Here is a 21,370-nt window from a genome sequence, read left to right on the forward strand (position 1 = left end):
TGCCAGTCATCAGTCACGGTTTCACTTGGTCCTGAGACGTTCAGTGGATTTCAGTGGGTTTTGGACGCTGGGACTTTAGGGTTTGGTGAATTGATCAACACAAAGGGCTCTGGGTCTGTGTACAGTGATATTCATCTTACAGAGCAGTGTTTCTATAATAGGGGTACTTTGGAGTACTGCAGGGGACATTTCTTTAAAACTGTCAGGCATAATTCATTAAATAATTATACTATACTACTACAACTATTTAAAAAAGTAAATGTAAGTTTGATAAACGTCATTTTATATTCTGTATTCCTATTTTCAATGCAATTATTAACTGCTGTAAACTGTCCCTGTACACATTTTAAATGACACATTTATGTGTTTTTCTTAACACTTGACTGGTAAAATATATTTAAAAGGGGGTCCATTAATGAAGAAGGTGGGGATGCTTTCAGTGCCTCTCAACCTCTAAAATTATAGTGAAAAAGATTATTTCCAATGAGGACTTTAATGTTGAAAAACCTAAAACGGAAGTGACCCTAGAGCTGACAAAACGCGACAGTTGTCACTTTTAAAAACATAAACTTAATATTAATAAATATAAAGAGACAATAACATAAGAACATAGTAGCTAAAAAGTAAATACTGATGCATGGAACATTTTATTTTTAAATTATAAAAAAATAAATCAGTTTGCATATGAAATAAATGAGTATTTGAGGGCCAGTTGTACCAAAGTTGTGTAAAAAAAGAGCCTTTATTAACATTATTACATCAACAAATAGTATAAGTATATATACTTTTATATATCCAACAATCCAGTCACATCCTTGGATTGATTTGTATAATTGTGGAGGAAACTAGTTGCTGGAAATATTCCACTAATTTTATTTTAACAAACAAAACTGGATTTTAATCGTCATAAGTCTGATTTTTTGGGGGAGAAAGGACACACAGTTATCAGTTTTATGGGAAAAGTAATATAAATAGGAGTGTAACTAGTTACTTTTGACAAGGAGTAATATGCATACTAATAATATTACTTTTAAAAAGAGAAGTTAAAGAGTCATTTAACTGATTACATCAAAAAACATTTAAGTAAAACTAACTTAATTTATTTTAATCTAAACTCGGGAAGTTAATTTAGCTCAAAATACATTTTTAAGCAAAACCAAGTTAATTAACTTAAGATTAAAAAAAAAGCAGCTTGATAATTTTCTTTTAAACTAAAAAATAATTAATGTAATCACTTTCAACAATTACCATTATTATAATTTTAGTTAAATGAACTTAACTGGTTTTACAGTGTACCCCCCCTCTTAATATTGCGTTGAGGAGGCGTGAGTAACGGCTTTTATTCTGAAGGCTCGGACAGGAAGTGTAACGGCTGACGGTTGGTGGTGTGTGTGTGTGTTTGACGGCTGCGTGCGGTGCTCATCACATCGCATTCCGATGTGAGCGAGATGTAAACCGCTGTGCGGACTTTTATGTTTTAGTACCAACAAAACAACAAAACAACAAAAAAAAAAAAAAAAAAGAAAAAACCGGAAAAACAAAACCCCCTCAAAAAAAAAAAAATTTTTTTAAAAGGAATAAAAAAAAAAAAAATGTCCAACTTGAAGGAGTCCAACACTTGTCCCGACGGTTACCGGGCTTTAAGCACAAGTGAGCTGCGGGAGCTTTTACAAAACGACGACAAAATGGACCAAATCATTCGGCTCAATGAGAAGGTAGGTACCCCCCCTCTTTCCTCCAGAAAACAACCAAAGTGCTGTAAGGAATGTGCGCCGAATTAAAACCCTCTTCTTCTACCTTCATGTCGTCCTTCTTGGTGTGTTTTCCCTGCGTTTAAAATTCGTGTTTTTCGTGTTTTTTTTTTTTATTAATCCAACATTTGATGGGTTCGGTGTGTAACGCACAATCCGCTTTATGGCTCATCGATTGTCTGCGTGGCGAGTGGTCGGATTTCCGATCACACAGCTAAACCCCGGTGTCCCTAATATTTGCGGCAGATTATTGGGCGAAAAAACCCGAAATACGAATGTGTTTGTATTTCTGCGGTCGGTTTAAGTGATAAATGTGTTCTTCACGCGTGCTTATCGTGCGGGAAGCCTCGTATAACCGAGGTGTTGAAGACCCCCACACACGGCGTTATGTGGCTCGGGTCCGCGCGCCGAACTCCCGTTTAAAAACCAGGCAATTTAAGCGTTTCTTCGTCTGATAGAGGGTTTGCACATGAGGGAGAAGCCGCTTTAAGTACAGATTACAATTCTTACAACATGGCGTTCAATTCGGCGGTGTTTATGTGTACATAGCAGGACTTGTTTGAATGGAATTTCAACTTTTAACAACTGGTCGTCCTCGGTCCTCTTCCCTGGAAGCGATACGTTGGCGAGCGGAGTTCATCCTGAGATTAAAGTGTACTTTTGCTGCAGTAAGTTGCGTGTCGCCGCATTTTATGCGCGCCGAATTGAGCAGCTGCATCTGACAAATCAGAAAACACCTGGAGTTGTATTCTTTCATGCGTGCAGCTTTGCGTGCAAACGTGGTGAATCAAAAAAGGCTGTTTTTTGTAAAGGAATTCCACGTGCCATGCTCTCCCATGTCAGGAGAGGCACGTTTCGGGGATACTTGATGACCTTCCTGACGCAAAGCGATACATCACTCTCTCTGACACTCAGATGCAAGACCTCCAGTGGTTCCCAAACTTTTTCATGGGCCCCATTTTGATTAGGTTTGCCTTTTGGGGTTGGGGGGTTGGGGGGGTTGGGGGTGGTTGGTCCTCAAACAGAAAGGACTCTCAGTCAGGATTCAGCTATAGAATTGCATGGCTATGGGTGGAGTGATAACAACAGTGTGTGCAGTGAAACATAACCAGGGGCGGGATAGTCATCCTCATGCATGTTCTCATTGTGAACAACTCGTGTATTGATATTGCTGGACCCCACTCAGACCTTTGCATTGCTGTCTTCTCCCCCCCCCCCCCCCTCTCTTGTCTTCTTTGATTTATTGAGATGTCTCTAAAGCTAAATGTCTTTGTGATTTTTTTTGCTTGGAGACAAAGAAAGACGTTACTTATTTGGTTCTTGGAGGAGGATGTGACATTTGAAACCCGGCTCTGCGAATGAATTGGGATTATGGAGCCAAAGTGGTTGAATCTCACCAAGAGGTCATACAATTCTCCCCCGGGAGCCCAGCAAAGTGGCTCAGATCCACAGTCCAGATAGCTCGGGGCGAGGGGAAACCTTCATCCAGGCTCCCATTTATCTGTCATTAACTCATAATACACAACTTGTGTTTGCAGAGGACGTCTTTTGAATGAGTAGTCTGGCTTCCCGTCGACGTAATCTAAGAATATATACGGTTGGCTGGTTTCACAATCGCATCTGCAAGCAAAACGCTTCATTAATCTCACATTAATGATGTATGTTATGTAAACCACTGAGCTAAATCATTTATAATGATTCATAATCATGAATACGATGGCCTAATTGGAGTGTTTCTTTGTAATCTCATTAATAACAGACCAGCTGCAACGATCTGAAACATCCACTATCATTCAGGGTTCTGTCGTCAGCGGCTGGGAGCTTCTTCCTATACTCTCACTATCTGGTATTGATCCATTAGTGAGTCATGCAGATTACCCTAATGAATATCTTAATTAATCCTGTTCAAGTGTTCATTCCTGCTTCGATACTGCAACGCCAACCTCCGATCTGGCTCCAAAAGACATCACCAGTGCTAGATGGCAGCGGCCGTATCCTGTATACAGCGGGAGGAAGTGGGGGCGTGTCCATCTTGTATATATCGATGGTCGTCGCACACACCCAGCGTTAAACCACGCCTGTAGCTCACACCGTAGCTGCCATTAGTTCCTCATAGGACGCTGATTGGTCTGAACAATTGTGGTTCAGACTCGAGCACATCGCTTGAAGCATGGCGAGATGGATTCTCACGTTCATTTGTGATCTCGCAAAGTCCAGCTGCCCCGCAAGGTTGCTGAGTCTCAACCAACTGAATCCCGGTCAGATTTGTAGTTATTAGGACCCAATATCATCAATACGTTTGAAAATCGGTACACACGTGTCCAGACATTTTGGCAATTTTCACATAACTTGAACTGATCAGATAAACTTTGGTGTGATCTAAAGACGATCAAGACTTAAAGTTGTGAGAAGAGAGAAACAGGGGGCCAGTGAATGTGTACATTTTGAAAAAAAGCATTGTGTTTCATGTCTGCATTTGCCAGTGTGCTATCACAATGCGAGAAGGTATAATAACATGTTATTTCCACTACAGGAGAGACTCAATGTTCTCTGCAATTAGGTGGAAAATATGTGCACATATTGGCATCAACAAGCAGCCAGAATAAGGTGGAAAATATTGGCAGAAATCCAATATTGTGCACCTCGAGATCAGATAGTTTCAGACTGGAAACCAAATTCTCATTCTCGTACTGTTTGACATTTTGGGAAATTCGCGAATGCACGTTGTGGCCGAATGTTAGACAAGAAGATCAATACTACACTGAGAGTGACTCAAAACTGTAAAGCTGCAGGCAGAAAAACCAAAACAAACCAGGAACATTGTGGGCTTATGTGGGTTCCTCACTACAAAACACCTTTCACGTTACACAATCTCATTCGATCCGCCGTGTTTTTCTTATAAGAAATATTGATCGCAGCTGCTTTTAACTCATCCCAAACGGTGCAAAGAGAGCGATCCAGCTGACCTTCCAACGGAGACTCGCAGTACAGAGCCACATCATTTCTCTCCGTTGAATACAGGGCCTTGGCGTTGCATGAAGAATTCTCTTTCATGGAAAAAGATGTGTGCACCCCGTCAATTTCACAGCAGAAACCGAACGCTTAAATTGGTGGCTTGGGACTGCAGGAGCCTAATTAAACTTGAGCCTCGTTTAAGGATAAAAGAGAAAACACCTATTTTACTGCATTTTATGTGGTCAGACGTGTTGAACCGCAGAAAAACAACGGCGTCCTCCCCCGGCGCTGAAACTCCCGACTCTAAGTGCTCCCCAAGTGTCATTTGTCAGAGATGGTAAACACTGTCAGTCCTGCTTTACAGCCCGTGCATCAAAATACACAAAAAACACTCAGTCGCTGCTGTTTGATAAACGGGGCGGACTGGCCAAAGCAGGAAATGGAGCGTCCGTATTGATTCCTGTTTAAGGAAGACGGCTCGGGTGATTGGCCTCGAACTCTGAAGCTAACTGTGTTATCTTTTATTCTCACTGGAGTTTCTGAGCAGCAGATCTGTAGTATCTTTCTTTACACTCAGACAGACCTTCTTTTGACTACGGGGCCACATTCTGCACATTCCTCTGAACTTGGGACTCATACATCCTTCTGATGACCCGTAAAATGTGAGACAGATGCCCTTTCGTACAACGCTGGACTCGATGAAAATAGCCTTCGGGGCTCTAAGTGACTGACTTGTTGAAAGAAAGCAATTGAGGGAGAAAAAGTATCCGGCTGGGCAGAATCACAGGAATGCTTCGACTGATGGTTAAAAGAGGATTCAAGTTTAGTTTTTTTTTTGTGTGTGTGAAGCTCACAAAGTGGCATTGTGTCGGCGTTTGAGTCGCCGACTGCTCCTTTACAGCGCTGCCTTGACAGTATTGTGTGGCAACACTTTTTAAAAGGGAGTGGCATTCATTTTAATAATTCATAGTGTTGTAGCTCTTATGGTGTGTTGACAGTGATTACCCACCCTTCCCCCTATATACACACATACCACCCTTACTACCTATATCTCAATCTCCCAACAGCATGACAGCTACATTTAAACAGCACGTTGAAGCCATACACATCCAGAAGTGTGACTTTTTGACCATAAATTACTTATTTTTTAGGCTCGGGGTTTCAACATTTTATAGTTTAGACGCCTAACGTCAGAAGATATTGTTACTAAGGATGTTCTGTTAAAGGTTTTTTAGCCCCGATCCGATCTGAGTCATTTAATGTTGAATATCTATTGAAACCGAGACACAATCAGATTTTTTTTTACAGTGCACACTTCAAGTACATTAAAGTAATTAAAATCAGTCCAATGTATATATATTGTGAGTAAAAAACAGCTGTGTGACGGCTGAGGTAAAACAAAAGATTGAATCGGATCAATAAAGCTCAATATAGCCAATACTGATTAGCTAAAAACCACTGAGATCGGATCCCTAATTGTTACGGTTTAATAACATTATAATTTTAGGTTCATAGAGCGTCTAAACGAGTATTTCAGTGGTGGAAGAAGTTCTCAGATCCTTTACTCAAGTAAAAGTACTATTACAACTGTAAAACATATTATTTATGGTTATAACGATACACTAAACTCACGATTTGAGGCTCAGGATTTTAGGAGAAATGCGGGCTGCCCCCTTGTGGCAATGCAGAACTAAATCCAGAAATCAATATAGGACTGTACCTTAGTGAGCTAGACAGCTTTTTCCAAGTCACTCATGTGAGGATATTCACGATTATCCCAATAAATCAAATTCATCACGATATACTCATCAGATAATATCACACATTTTTCCATCTTTAATCAATTTATAGATTTTTATTTCTGAGGTTGTGCATAAACTGTGTAAAACAATGCATGTTTCTTTTTTTTTTTTAAAGTAAAGCTCTTTGCACTTTGATACCGCGATTCATTTTTCATCTCACACCACAAGTGATTTATTACTATATATTAGATTGTTAATGCTGGTGAATCGGTGCATTTTACTGCTGTAGCTGCTCAACGTGGAGCTAGTTTTTATCTACTTTATATTCAGTTTAGTCCAGTTGTTCCCAGCTTAGGGTGTTGGACCGCTGGAAAGATAAATCTGAGGGACCTTGAGGTGATTAATAGGGACTATTTGTCTTAATTTTTCTTTAATGTTAGTTTTTGTGGGGGGGGGATATTAAATCATTTTATCTCTTTGGTTTATTTAAATGAAACCATGTGAGAAGTTTGGAGAGGAAACGTCTCTTTGTTGGAACTGCTAATAACTCTGACATCTGAAATGTGACAAGAGGCCCCCAATGAGATACTGTTTTCCTTTTTAGGGGGCCACAATCCAAAAAGACTGGAAACCATATGTTTTTTTTAATGTAAAATCTTAATCTGAGTAGCAACCAGTAACTAAAGATGAATGTTATGGAGTAACAAGTACAATATTTCCCTCTGAAACGTCTTGAAGTAGAAGTATAAAGCAGCAGTTAAACACAGGTCGTATGTAATAGAGTCTGCATGCTTATATTTAACAGTTAATATCACTAATTATTGGTGAGGTAAGTTATTTGGTTAAAAGCTCTGTTTTAAACTCACAAACAGGAATCCCTCACAGGTCGTATTTATTTCCTTCGTATCTTTACAACTCTGCATGTTTGATTGCATAAAACAATCCCATCCAACATTATTGGTGTCAAAGATGTTACAGTAATCAAATCATCGGCCTGTAAAAGGGCCCGTCCGTCACTTCGCAGTGTGGTGATTTATGGGAAAGGTCACAGCCTGCCGGTGCTGCCTCACACATACACACATGCGTTTGCACCTCGGTGGAGGACATCAACATTTTCATTGACAAAATTAACTCTGAGAAGTAGTAGTACTTTTCTCCCTTCAGTTCAATTATGCATACAGAGAGTGTAGATTATTTAAGACCAATAAGACATTAGACTCAAGGAAACACCCTTTTCTAATCCATACCATCAAGCTGAAAGGGTTTTTAATCCAAGAATGCTTTGATTTTGGAAAAAGGGACTATTGCTAAGACATAAATAATTCTGTTTTAAAAAAATAACCCACTTTAAAGCCATAAAATTACATACAGCAGTTGATAGTGTTTGTGTTTGTGTAACAGGCTGCTATAATCCAGTGGGACAGGCGGGCTGGGGGAGGTTTCTGTTTCCTCCCTCAGCTTGTTGTCTGTTTTGGGCTCTGTTGAAGTCTGGTTTGAAACATGGATGGTTGTTGTTTGGGAATCAGGCCTGTGATTGGAAGGACAACAGTCATCCAGGTGGGATGCAGGGCGGAGAATGTGACTGATTGACCCCCTTCCCTCCGTCGGCAGGTGCTGTCGAGGAGCCCCAGAGCAGGACACTTCACCTTCAGGTGATTCAGTGTCCTGCACCGCTTCCATTCGCCAGCAGTAGAAGATAAAGCAGTCTGCCTACAACCGTGATTGTATCAGGCGGCTCCCAGTGGCTTTCGGATACAAACTTTCTCAGCTCAGCAGCGCTTCCCTCCCGGCTCTGGGGTCATTCAGGGTGTACGGATGCATGAAGCTGCAGTGGGTCTGCGTTGTGTTGTATAGGAAAGAAACACCACTGGGGACGTTCTCTCAGCAGTTTTATTGCAAAAGCGCCAACATAACTTTCCTCCAATAGTAGAGAAACAAAGCATTCACAGAGTCTCTCTTGTATTAATGTTCTTTGTGCCTCTGTAGCACCATGAACAGAGTCACAGTATGCACCATACAGTACACTGTAGTGTTGGGACCTACACAGCAGCCTTCCCACACACATGTTCTCCTCTAAACAACAGATTTATGCATAAAAGTAAATTAAACTTTGGCTCCAAACAGGGATGGGAATTGAGCACTGGTTCCAAATTGTCCAATACAATTTGCAATTGTATGCCCTCGAGCTTATCAGTTCATTTAAACGACGCCGGCATGTTTTTCTGACAGTTAAGGATTGCAAAACAATGACGTCAAATGCGTGCCCACGCCACTTGAAGCTTGCAACGAGAAGGAGTCATGGCGGAGAGGAGGAACTGGTCCAAAGCTTGGCTTCATGACGCTGAAAACCTGGGAATCGAGCTTGAAAACATTCAAAAAGTGTTCAAATTAACTTAACGTCACATGTAGGATGATTATTGAGAGCGAGAAAAGCAACAAATTTGTGTGTTTGATGGGCTGGAAAAATGACAAAATCCAATATTGAAATAGTTGCAGATTCATTTTCTGTTGATGGATTAATTGACTAATCAGTGCAGGTCTAACATACAGTAAAACAACTCGAAGTAAACATAACATACATACAGCTCTTGAAGTAAAACATGCTATATTTCCTGTATTCTTAAATACAGAAAGAGTTAATAAATGATAATTAACTTTATTTATACAGAACTTTTCAAAACAAAAGCACCAAAGATACAGAAAGAGTTAAGGTATATGCCCTTCAAAATAAAAGAATTTATAATAACAAACACACTAATACACAGCTGTACCACATGCGTAATAGACCAATCTGACTTCTGTTCAGTTTCAGGACCTTCAAGTGGACCGGGAGATGCTGCTGACCTCCAATCGGAGCGTGGCCGAGGAGAGCCTCGCCCGACGACCTCGCCTTTGTAACGGCAAACTCCAACTGGCGGAGAAATACCGGCAACTGTCCAACCTGGCAACCACATGCTGGGAAAAACAGAGTCAGCTTGGTAAGTTTACCCCAGCAGACCCCCCTCTCTCCCCTCCTCCTTTCTGGTTTCATATGAGATGCCAGTGAACGATCACCGTTGAGACATAAGTCAAGAAGAGCTGGTGGTTGTGATGACAAGGTCACTGGTTCAGATTCCAGGACCGGACGGGTAAATATTGCCCCACTAAGTGAAAGTGAAGCATTGCTACAGCTTGCTAAAAGCCATTTTTTTTCTGATGGGAGGACGGCCTTCTATATGACCATAAACTGCTGACTATTGTTGTAGTCTTTATTTACTTAAACGGCCACAGAACTCTCTCATAAGGTTTTATGTAGAGTACAGTGAAAACAAAACCCCAAAGAAGAAATCGCAGAAGGGAAAAGGTTGCGTCCCAACCTCTTAAGGTTAAAACTAATTACACACGAGATCCCACAGTGGCTCCTCGTTGTCTCACCTTGTAATTGCACCAAGACATTGCAGTCTTTTTACCGCGCCGTGAGACATAGAAAGCAAAATGAAAGCCCCGAAAAACACTTCTGACTCACTGTGACACAGAATGAGGGACGTCTCACATCGCAGTACAGAAAAGCTTTGGAGCGTCAGTGAGACGAGCCTTCAACTGCTCAGCGAAAGCCTCAGCATGACTGGAGTTTGGTCATGGGAACGAAATGGAGCATATCAAATGCCAGCAGGAAGCTTGCAGCAGTTGTCAAGGAATTTGCGGGGTGAAAGGGGCCTTGTCTTTGTTTAGGCAAGTCATGCTTTTGATGGGGCAGCTATAAGGCAACACCGGAGGATGTCTTTTTAAGCCTCAGCCTTAAATTATAAGCCTCATGGGCAAGCTTTAGAAATTCCTCGCAGCGTAAGAGCCAGACGCAGGTGATAAAATGAATCCCGTTTGCATTAATTTCCAGAGGTAATGTCAGCTGCTGCTTATTTATACCTCTGAGTGAACTGTAAGCTTTTATGGCGCAGGCCCAGTGCGTGGTTTACCCTAATGAAAACGCATTGCCAGATTTGTTTCTACAGCCTCAGCTGCCGGCCAGTGATGGAAGTTGGGTGGAATGTTAAACTTCCTGTCAATGTGCACACATTACACAGATGCTGTCCCACCTCCCCAGCGAAGCAGGATGGGTGGGGGTCCGTCCTTCCTCTGCAAAACATCTGATTCTCATTTGCTGCAACAAGGGAGGGAGAGGGGAAAAGAGAAAAAAAAAAGATGAATGAGGAGAGTTTTCTTGAGGCGAGTAATTGTAGCAGAGACAAACTGTGGAGGGGATCACGGCAGACAGCTGTATTGTTTAATACATCCTGCTGTTTGGTGGATGGGGATCTGTGGCCAGAGAAAGCTGGCAGAGTGTGTCGTGGTTGTGGTCCCCAGGTGGAGATGAAACCTTGGCTGTTTCGTGACGTCTTCTCCAGACGGTTTCTCACAAATATTGTTGGCATCTGTTTCCCTCTGCGTCCTCCTTCTGCTGTTAGCCTGGTTGCTAATCATCGGCACTGACTTTTAAACGTTCCAGATGAAACGTAATCTCACTCGCACACACAGCCACACATACTGTAGGTGACCCTGTTCTTTTAAAGCAGCCCTGTGTCTTAGAGTATTACATCTATTTTATACTAATTTGTTTTGCCAGATTTAAAAGTCCCACGTCTGGTTAGGTTTAAGCTTGTGCTGCCGCAGAAGACTCGATGGCTCCGAAGACCGGAGTCGACTCACATTTTGTCATTTGAATCTTTGTACACAGAGCAGTGCAGGAGCAACGGGATGGCAGGCTGTAAGCTTTACAAACTGAGCCTTAAGATGACCACAAACCACAAAACTAAGTGTAATGGAAGTGGAGAAGAGTCATAGTTAGCGGAGGGCAGCGTGACGCCGGTCAGCTCAACCGCTTTTGAACCAGACGGTGGTCCAGCCTCCTTTACCTCCTCTACTGCCTTCCAGCGCTGTCAGCAGCCCGGCAGGAGAGATGCTCCGTGTTGCGCGGAGATTTTTATAACTGAACTATGAACAGGACCTCACATTTTTCAGGGCATTTAAACATGAGACTCGCGTCCTCCAGATTGGAGTTCAGTGGGGCGCCGGAAAAAAAAGGACTGGAAGGGAAAGAAATCTTCGTATTGAACAGCCAAATCCAATTCAATTGATAAAATTCTGAGTCGGGTACAGCTCTAGTTTAGGCAACGAAAGCACTTTGGTGGTTAGAGGAACATCATGGTTTTGATTAAATGTTTAATAAAGTTAGTAAAGTTTAATATTAAATAAAGTAAACAAGTCTTGAATTTTTTAATATAAAACCAAGACCATAATCTTCCCTGTAATCATAAAAAAACTATTAATAATACTTTAGTTGTCATGAGCAGATATTGTGTTGCAAGAGAAGATATTGTAAGGAAAAGAAAGAAATATGTTGTCGGTGAACTCGTGTGTGAACACTTTTGCAGAGAAAGTAAACACCCCCTGAAAATCTATTTTGCCAGTGGTTTAATATCTCACCTCGCCTGTACAAGTGTACTCCAGGACCCCTTCACATCACTGCTGAGTGGTTACGGGTGCACACTGTTTATACTTCTGAGCTCCGTGAAACCTTCCCCTCGCGTTGATATTAAACCGCAGTTCAGGTTTGTAAATTAGTAGTATATAGAGCAGATAAACTGGGTTGTTTTAAAGGAAAATTCACTCTTGAGACACTGATAAAAAGCATTGATTTAGCCTTGAGGCCTATTTTTTTTATTTTAAATGTATAACGGGTCAAATGTTGACAGCATCAGATCACTTTGAGATATTTTCAGCACAGCTTTGGTGCTATTTAAAACATCAACACACTGTGTCAGATATGGTGTCACTAACTGTGAATCAAAGAGCAAGAGCTTCTTTCTAGATTTTGGAGTTAGATTTTTTTCCAATAACACAATAAGAAAACCCATTAAAACAGTAAAAGACAGCAGAAGTTTCATGTGACAGCTGCATCAGTCAGTCTGGTCAGCGTTCCCATAACGAGAGGCTAGTTTACTGTGTTTATGTGCTCCTGTGGCCACTTCTGATTCCTCCGTGGGTGTTGAAAAGCATTCTGGGACACATTAGAGCAATCATTACTGAAGCAGAGGTAGGGCGAGATGAGGCAGGCTGAGGTAAATGGACCGCTTGCTAAACCCCTCCCCTGCGCGGCAACAGTCCTATCATTGCTTAGCAGCCGTAACTAGGCACAGCAGCCCTGTCGAGCTGTGGATCTCCCTGCACGCTGAAGTGAAGTGTACAGGGCTGTAAGAGCGACACTCTGTATATAAAGTGTTTGTTTATTTGTTACCCTTTTCAAAACCAAAAAGGTCAAGCAGAAGTGTTTTTGTCTGCTCCAAGTTGAGCTGCAAATGTTATCATGTCTGTCTAACTATCTTATGACCTACAGTTGTAACTTAGCCCAGTTCTGGATGCTCGTACGTCGGAGCGTAGGCTAACATAAGCAGGTGCAAGGTTTTGATGAAGGTAAACAAATTAATGAGTGCAGAGTTGTGTCATACCCAACAAATCCTGTTTTGTAAGAAAATGTTTGGTTGCTACAGACCCCAAAAAGTGTCACATCATTATTTTTTTTAACGATTTTTTAAACATTTTATTCAGTGAAAATGAAAATTGTGACGCAAAAATGATCATTCCCACTAATCCTAAATCATATTGCAATTGTAATGTCTGTTGAAATAATGTCAATATGACTTTTGATTCCCCTTTTTTAAGCAGTTCAGCTGGAAACAGTTAAAACTCAACATTACCACTGAATAGCTCCTGGAAAGTGTCTTAACACCCCGGATGGATATATTAATCCCCTGCTGTATGTAAGAATCATTAACATTAACCAATCATCAATGCTATCAGACACTGAATTCAATGCTAGGTTACGTTTTCAAGGGATATTCGCACTCTTACCATTATTAAAAAAACATGAAATAACACATGACATTGACAGCTTTGCAGCAACAACACTATTTGTCAGATATTTAAGCACGGCAGCCTCGTGTTTCAGCTCCTGGCATCAGTTTAGTCAAACTATTGGAGGTAGACTGTGACGGATCATTTAATGCCATTGAATGTTTTCAGCTGTTTGACTGCTGCAGTCTACTGACAACGGCTAGACTGCACCTTTTGTCTATTATAATTCTTCTTTCATCCCTTGTAAATTCATGTGCCAATCCATGTTTTACATTTTTAAAAAAAAGCATGAAATTACTTAATTGCGACGAAAAGAAAGGAATATTATATCAAATTGAACTTTTTACCACCCCCCCGACCACATGGTACATTCTCCACACACCCACTAGTTAAGGACAAGCAGAGGTCAACATCCTACTGCAGGACTGTACTTGCTACGTCTTATTTTCATACTTTTTGTATTGTGTATTTGTGATGTTGGGTGTGGTCATCAAAATGGGATTATGGGCTTGTTTGCTGCCACCATACCAGATCTAAGTGAATGTGAACTGTGAGAAGGCTTTTATATCCACTTCCTCTGGGAACCCAACTGACTGTTTGTAGGTGGAGAACAGAGTGCATATGGTGTCTGGTAACCAGGCTTTTTGTGTGGGACTTTCCATATTCAGATTGGAATAAAAGCTTTATGCTCTTTGACTGAAAGTCAACAAGTCACTGGTGGGTTTTAAGGATGTGAAAGATCTGAATGTTCCTTCGTGTTTCTCGGGCGTGTGATACCAACTCTGTGTTGGTAGATTTAGATATTTATGAGGTGTTTTGCTGTCAGGTCACATTCACTTTTTGAATCTGTGAGTGAGCTCAGTGTCTGATACGTATTTCAGGGATTCAGAGTAAGAGAAATGTGGTGTCAGAGGATACACAGAGCAAGAAAAGATGCTGAGGGTGTTTGTAGCAGTGCGGTTGAGGTGTCAGACGATGGGTTTCTGTCTACCATCTCCAAAACCCAGTGGCTAGTTACCTAGAGTTTTTTCTCTAGCCAGCTTACAAACTAACTAATGATTGATATAGATTAACTAGCTAGTTAACTAACATTACCATTGCCGGTGGGAAGCCGGTGAGGGGTTTTCTCTGTTGTTGCAGTTGGGGTGAAATAATCTGTGGAAAATGTCATTTTTCTGACCTATATTGTGACGTTTGTGGTCCTCCCTGGAAGGAAATTATAAAAACTGATCAATTAAGCTCATATTAATGAAGATATAACATTAAAAATATACTTAACATTACTCATTTTAAATGGGGAATTAGATTTATTAGGCCATCACAACAGCTTTATAGTGTCTCGCTTATGGTAATAATGATAAACTGCCTCACTATCTCACTTTCTAGTAATACTCACAGGCTAACAGGACAAGCTTCTTCATAGCCCAAAATCATACAGCCGGCTCCTTATCTTGTCAAACATCGAAAAGTATAAAGACTGACTCTTTAACAAACCTATCTTTGGCCAAATGTGAATACCTCAGACACCAGCATACAGACAGAATATTAAGACAACAGCTTAGAGTTGCTTTTTTTTTTTTTTTTTTTGTTCCTCCACCTCACTTAATCAGTGTTAATTAGCTCCAGCTGGGTAGATTTTCCGGCCACATTCGTCATTAAAGTGAGATGTAAGAGGCCGCTAGAAAATATTAAAGTAGACAGTGTGTTTACAGTTTGACTGAAGCCATGTTGTGGCTGGGCCCAACTTAACTGTATGTTTATTAAAGGTTCACAGGTTACCGAATGTGACACAATTACAACCGGTGAAATCCAGAGTTTCCGGATTAAACTGTCAGCTTGTTAAGACACCATTAATCATATAAGTTGTAATTAAAATCCTGGCTCTAGTCAGTTTGAACATTTCACTCTTTGAAATCATAAAATTTGTCTGTCGGGGCCACTTCACAGTGGAGATTTAATTCCAGGGATCGTGTGTGAAACTCCCACCAAGCCCTTCCCTAACCAACAATAGCGTTAGCGTGGATGAAAGTGCGCAGAGACTTCCAAAGTGGAACAAAACTGGGTAAAATCCTTGAAATAGATTTTAATATAAAGCAGTCAGAGGAGCTCTTCCACTTGGCAGCTGTTTTTAAACCCAGCATTAATCCCATGAGCTGCACTGACCATGACTGAACACACTGAAGAAAGATCATCGACCCACAGGAACACAAACAGAAGGAAAAAAGGGATGGTGATGTTGTTGATCAGTTTGATTGACAGGACACAGAACAGCTTCACAGGCTGACACTGTGTATAATTTTGATAACAAATATTATTTCCTCTCAGTAGAGCGTGGCAGCATTCGGCTGGGATTCCTGAATGAAACTTAAAAATAGCAAAGTGTGACTCTCGGTTTGTAGCGCTACACGAGAATCTGTGAGGCTGTTATCACACTTGTGTTGGACGGCACAGAAAAAGCCTCTCAGGTTGCCACGCTTTGGATGTTGTGTTAGAGAGGACAAACACGGAGCTGCAGTGCTGCAGGGGTGTAATTCACTGCTGACTCGCTGGCTAATTTTCAAGCCTCGGATACATCCACGGCCCTGCAAGGCCCCCATCTGTAATACCGTGACCTATTTGTGTATAATCAGCAGCAGATCGCTTGCCCGGCATGTTAAACTGTACTTTTATTCACTTGATTTCGCATAGCGGTTGAGTACAGTAGTGTTTGCAGCTTTTGAAGGGGAAAGAATTGTATTCATTATCATCAACCGACGGCATCTCCGTGGTTTTGTGACGTTTCCAGCTGGCGCTCCATCAGTCGATCCATCGGAGTTGAATTGATATAGCAGCCTGTGACCAGAGACGATGTTATCAGGCGTGAAACGTGGAAATCTGTTGTGCTTGAAGGCAAGAATGGATGCTGTCTGATACATCTCTGTTCATTTGTCATATACAGTAATCAGTCCGCTTCCTGATGCACATTTTACCAGACCCCCATATATTTTTATGCAAGCTTTGCAAAAGTCTCTTCGCTCTCTCGTGTCAGAATTGTCTCCGTGATAAATGAGAAGGATTTAAAGCTTCACTTTCTTGTGATTGATTCACTCGCTGTATAAAAATGTCATTGGACTAAATGTGCTGCAATAAAGGAATAATGCCTATGTGTAGTTAAACACTCTCCAACCACTAGTTTAATTTGGCATCCAACTATAACATTAGTAAGACAGTCTGCATTGATTTATAGATTGATATGACCGTATTTGTTGTCCACATTTGATCCCTGCAGCCATCTGAAGGCAGCAGGACAGGTTCTGCAGCCTCTGATTAGAGGAGTTTCACATCGGCGTGCTGTGGCATTACACACGATCATGTTTACCTTCTTCGAATCACACGCAAATAACACAAAGCTGCTACAAGTAACCACACACACCTCTACAAATATCACACTGGTCCGTTGTAACCCTGTATTCTGCCTGTTCGTCATTGCCTCCCTTTCCAACTCGGTGTTTAATGTTTTATTCTTGTGGCTGCATTACTGTACAAATGTGGGGGTTTTGGGCAGATTTTTTGGTGCTGTGTGTTCACGTCATGTAACTCTGAAGAAGCTGATTCTTCTTTTGTTGAGCCGTTGTCGTCGTACCTCACTGTGTTTGCCTCAGCTGGTTCAGACACATGAGACCAGTGTTGTTACTGGCTGAGAGGGTATTTATAAATCAGCACACTTTCTGATCTATATTCCACTCCAGCCAGCCCTTTTGCACCCTGTGCTGCTGCACATACATGAATCTGGTGATGCTTGGAGACGCTGGCATGCACCCAAAAACCTACCACCACACGCTTGACGTTGTGTGATTAAAATAGGGCACTGTGTCTGTTGTGTGCCTTCTGTCATCTTGATGCAGTGTACTAACAGTGTCCCCTTGAAGGCATTCTTAGTGCCCGGGTGGGATGTTGGCACCAGCGTATTGTTGGTAAAAAAAATTAGGCATGGGAGGGTTATGAAAATCGCTTGATATTATCATGATAATCCTGATCATCATCAAATAGCATTAAAACAAATGGAATCACTTACTTTAACATTATATTTAGGCACCTCATCTTGTTCTTTATTTCTGAATCTATTCCCACACATCCAGTTTAAATGTCTTTGTGGGGGATACAACAGGCAGACCGAGCCTTCAGCCATGGTTCCGGCTTAGGATTTTGAAATGACAGGAAAGAAACTCCCCCTGGTCCCCTTGTTCAAAATAAATCAGTAAATGGCGAGCTTTTTTTAAATGAAATATAATAATAAAAATGCCGGCGACAGCAAAGCATAGACACCTTTTTCAAGTCAAGCCATGTGAGAATATTCACGATTATCACAATAATGGGAATTCACCATGATACATTTATTCTGTTTTTTATCACTTTGAATGATAATATAACATAATAAAGAAAAGTCATTTTTAGGGCAAGGCCACTTGATGAATCCAAATGTATTGTGGCCAAAGTGCTGAGCACCAAGGTCAAAACTACCCCGCAGTATATAAAAACATGCTCACAGCAGAAACACAAGTGATTATAAGAAGCTGGCAGAGCCTCTGTAGCCACTGTCTGCCATCTGAGACAGGTGAATTACTCCAGCACTCCAGTCAGTGTTTACTGCAAGTCTCCAGTAGCATCAGCACGGATCTATTAACATGTTGACATCAGCTGTTTGCTGCTCAGCCCACACAGTGACAGTAGCTGTCACATTGATCAGTGTTTCCCTCAGCACGAGTCCTTCAAGAACACAGTGTAGGCTCACCTCAGATCACTGCAGAGGGTTTTAATGCTGACTCTACACCTGACCTAACTGGACATCTTGACAGTCGGGGCTTCAGGGGGCATTGGTGCCTGACGGTCGAGCCGATTATTTTGTTGTGGGAACAGGCTCTTCAACTTTTAATGACTGCAGACCTGTCGCAGCCCAACAATGTGATTTTTGTTTGATTTGGTGAGTCCAGACTCGCCGGTTCAGTCCAGGACAGAAACATGAGATCGGGGCTTGCGAGAGCCAGTGGAGGTTTAGCTCAAACTGGAAAATAAAGAAAAGGAATCTTACATTACAACAAATAATCTAAACCCTCCTACTCACCCTGATAAGTAAATAATTCTCTTCAAAGGAACAAACTTCTAATAAAACTGGTAAATTCCACACATACGTAAATATTTAAGCTTCTTTTCATTATCCATCAATCTGTCGTCTACAGTATGTTCTCAGAGCCCAAGATGATGGATTTAAATAAGCACCAATCATCCATAATCCAAATATATGTAATTTAAAGTGATATAAAACTGAGAAACCCAGACACATTTGCTGCCTGTGGAACCTGAGAATATTTGGGATTTTTTCTTAATAAATAAAGTAATTATCCTTGGGCTGCGACCAATGATTATTTTGATTATCAATCTGATGATTATAATGTAGATTTATTGTTAAATCGTTTAAAAAATAACAGAATCCGAGCTCTTCGAATGTCTTGCTTTGTCCAACACCTACATATACTCCATTTACAATCACAGGAGATTAAGAAAACTACTAAAGTATTCACATCTGAGGAGCTGGAACCAGTGAGGTTTTTTTGTTTTGCTTAAATAAATGACTTAAACGATTTAATTGAATATGAAAATAGTTCAGCTAATTAATTTTCTATTGATTGCCTGATTCCATGCTCTTCCCGTGTTTGTGTGCGTTTTCTCTGGGTGCTCCAGTTTCCCCCCCACCATCAAAGACATGTATGTTAATGTAGGTTAATTCTCCTGCCGGTGTCCTTGAACAAGGCACTGGCTCAGAACTAGAGTTGGTCCCCAGGCACTGCACAGTGGCTGCCTACTGCTCCTCACACTTTAGGATAGAGAGAGCGAATCCCCCCCTCCCCCTACAGGGATCAATAAAGGGATAACTTATTTGTCCTGAGAGGGTCTGAGATTGTCTGTGAGATTTCAGCTTCCACCCCTGTACAATGGAGACGAATGGGATTTCATTTGTGATGCTCAAGCCACTTTAAATTCGACATCTCTTTTCAGAAACGGCGTCGCTGTTTTATAATCGCCGATAATCCCTCTGAACACACTGTCAGCAGCTTTCACAGGGACTATTACTTTCCGGTGGAAAAAGGACTTCCAATGCAAACTGTTGACAGGCAAAACATTTTAGAGGCAGGTTTCTTAAAAACCTGCACAAACAGAACCAGAAGTATCTGCCTTGGATAGATGCCACTCAGGGGTTAAGTGGGAGAATATGTTTTCTCCACAATTTAAACTTTGCGAAGTGACCCTTTAACAGCAGGACAAAAAGCAGGAGGGGGGCAGTGTCCGTTGGTCCATCTGTCTGTCCGTCCCTCTGTTCATCTGTCTGTTCCCAGAGGATGATTTAGAATAGTTTTTTTTTTAAATCTCCTTTCTCCATCAATTCAGAAATCTCCCCCACTCTCGTCCTTGGCAGGGTGTCTCCATTTCTGCATTAAATTTGTGGCGGATATCTTAGTCCCCAGTGGAAAAATCTGTCAGTATGTTGTTGTACCATCCAAAAAGTTTTCTTTTGTGGTATATAGTAACCATTTGAGGGGCTTAACACATTTGTGAAGATCGAGTTTCAGGGTGAAACTAAATTAACTGATTTAATGATTTGTTGTTTTTAAATGTTAAAAAAGATTTTGGAGAATGCCAGCTACAATATCGCAGAGCCCAAGGAGACGTCCCCAAACTGGGTTTTGGACTGTTGGTTGGAAAAAACAAGCAAAGATATTCAACTTAAAAGAACATTAATCAGAACCATATAGTATGTTTATATGTATTTTTCTTTAAAATATCACTTAAAACGATCAATCAAAATTAGGGATGCACCGATTGTGAGATTTTGGGGCGATACCGTTGTTTAAAATAACAATTTTGCTGATAGCCGATGCCAATAAAAGTGTTTTTCTGTTATTAATTCACTCTTTTGTGCCACAAAACAAAGATATTTAGAAAGATCAGCATCTCAGCCTTGTTGCAGTCTATATCTGCAGAGCTGAGCAGGTACGTTTCATGTAGTTTGTGCCAGTGCTGGAAAAACAGAGGTGATTACTTCTCCAACGTCCGAGTTGGAAACAACCAACACAACATTTATCCAGCACAAAACTGATGCAACACCAGCAGATAAACACCAACAGTCAACAAAGTGAATATCACCTGATACGATCCCTAATCAGAACAGTTGATAATCGACAATATACAACAACTTCGCCAAGTCAATTATCCAAAATTGTCCGTTGTAAACATCCATCGCAGCAGCATCCAGACTTGTGCCACATTTTATATCTTTACTGTATTTGGCAGCTTCCCACTTATACACACTGTTCACATCAACATCCAAGTGTTAATTACATAAGAGAGAAAACACTTTTCTGAAACCTCTGATATATTCAACTTGGCGCCTAACGCTGGAGAAGTGCCTAAAAATAATTTTTTAAAAAGCAAGCAAGCATGGATGCACCTCTAATCACATTTGCTGTAGTGTCTGGTGTGAGCGTATATATGGACGTTACACAGATGAACTTGAGCCTGTAGCTCACACAGCCCTCGAGCAGCGTTTCCTTTCTGTGGCGGCAGCAGCAGCAGCAGCAGCAGCAGCAGCAGCAGTGTGACTGCCTCGACTCCTCATCATCTCATATCCGCTCCCAAAGTGTGTTACTCCATCGCCCGACACCATTCGCGCGTAAGCGCCACACTATACGCTGCACTGGCCTCCAGGTCCACTCCCTGCCCCCCTCCATCACCCTCCACCCCCTCAAATGTAGGTCACATACAGATGCTGTAGGAGTATTTGTTTGCCTGGGTTGTCACCTCTCATTACTCCCCCATCACCCAACATCTGCAACGTGGGGTCATGAACAAGGCTACTTCTTAATGCATGCTTGCTTTTTTTTTTTTTTTTTTTACTACAGCCGAGTCTACGTTCACACAACGATGGCTAAAATGTAACATGGGGGCGATGGATTATTAATGCAGAGGTGACGGTGTTGTGGAAAGCAGAGCGTGCTGTGC

At 41.4% G+C, this 21,370-nt stretch overlaps 1 protein-coding gene across 1 annotated transcript in view; it reads left to right on the forward strand.

Annotated features, from left to right (window-relative positions):
- The first annotated feature begins 1,376 nt into the window (after window positions 1-1,376).
- The window catches only part of vps37d (VPS37D subunit of ESCRT-I), a 42,809-nt gene continuing 22,815 nt past the window's right edge, over window positions 1,377-21,370 (forward strand). Inside the window, exons 1-2 of the mRNA XM_051401377.1 lie at window positions 1,377-1,715; window positions 9,255-9,426. Of these exons, the coding sequence (XP_051257337.1) occupies window positions 1,593-1,715; window positions 9,255-9,426 (295 nt within the window). The 5' untranslated portion in view covers window positions 1,377-1,592. The remainder of the gene's footprint in view (window positions 1,716-9,254; window positions 9,427-21,370) is intronic.

Source organism: Dicentrarchus labrax, unplaced genomic scaffold (genome assembly GCF_905237075.1).
Source record: "Dicentrarchus labrax unplaced genomic scaffold, dlabrax2021, whole genome shotgun sequence".
NCBI classification, from domain to species: domain Eukaryota; kingdom Metazoa; phylum Chordata; class Actinopteri; family Moronidae; genus Dicentrarchus; species Dicentrarchus labrax.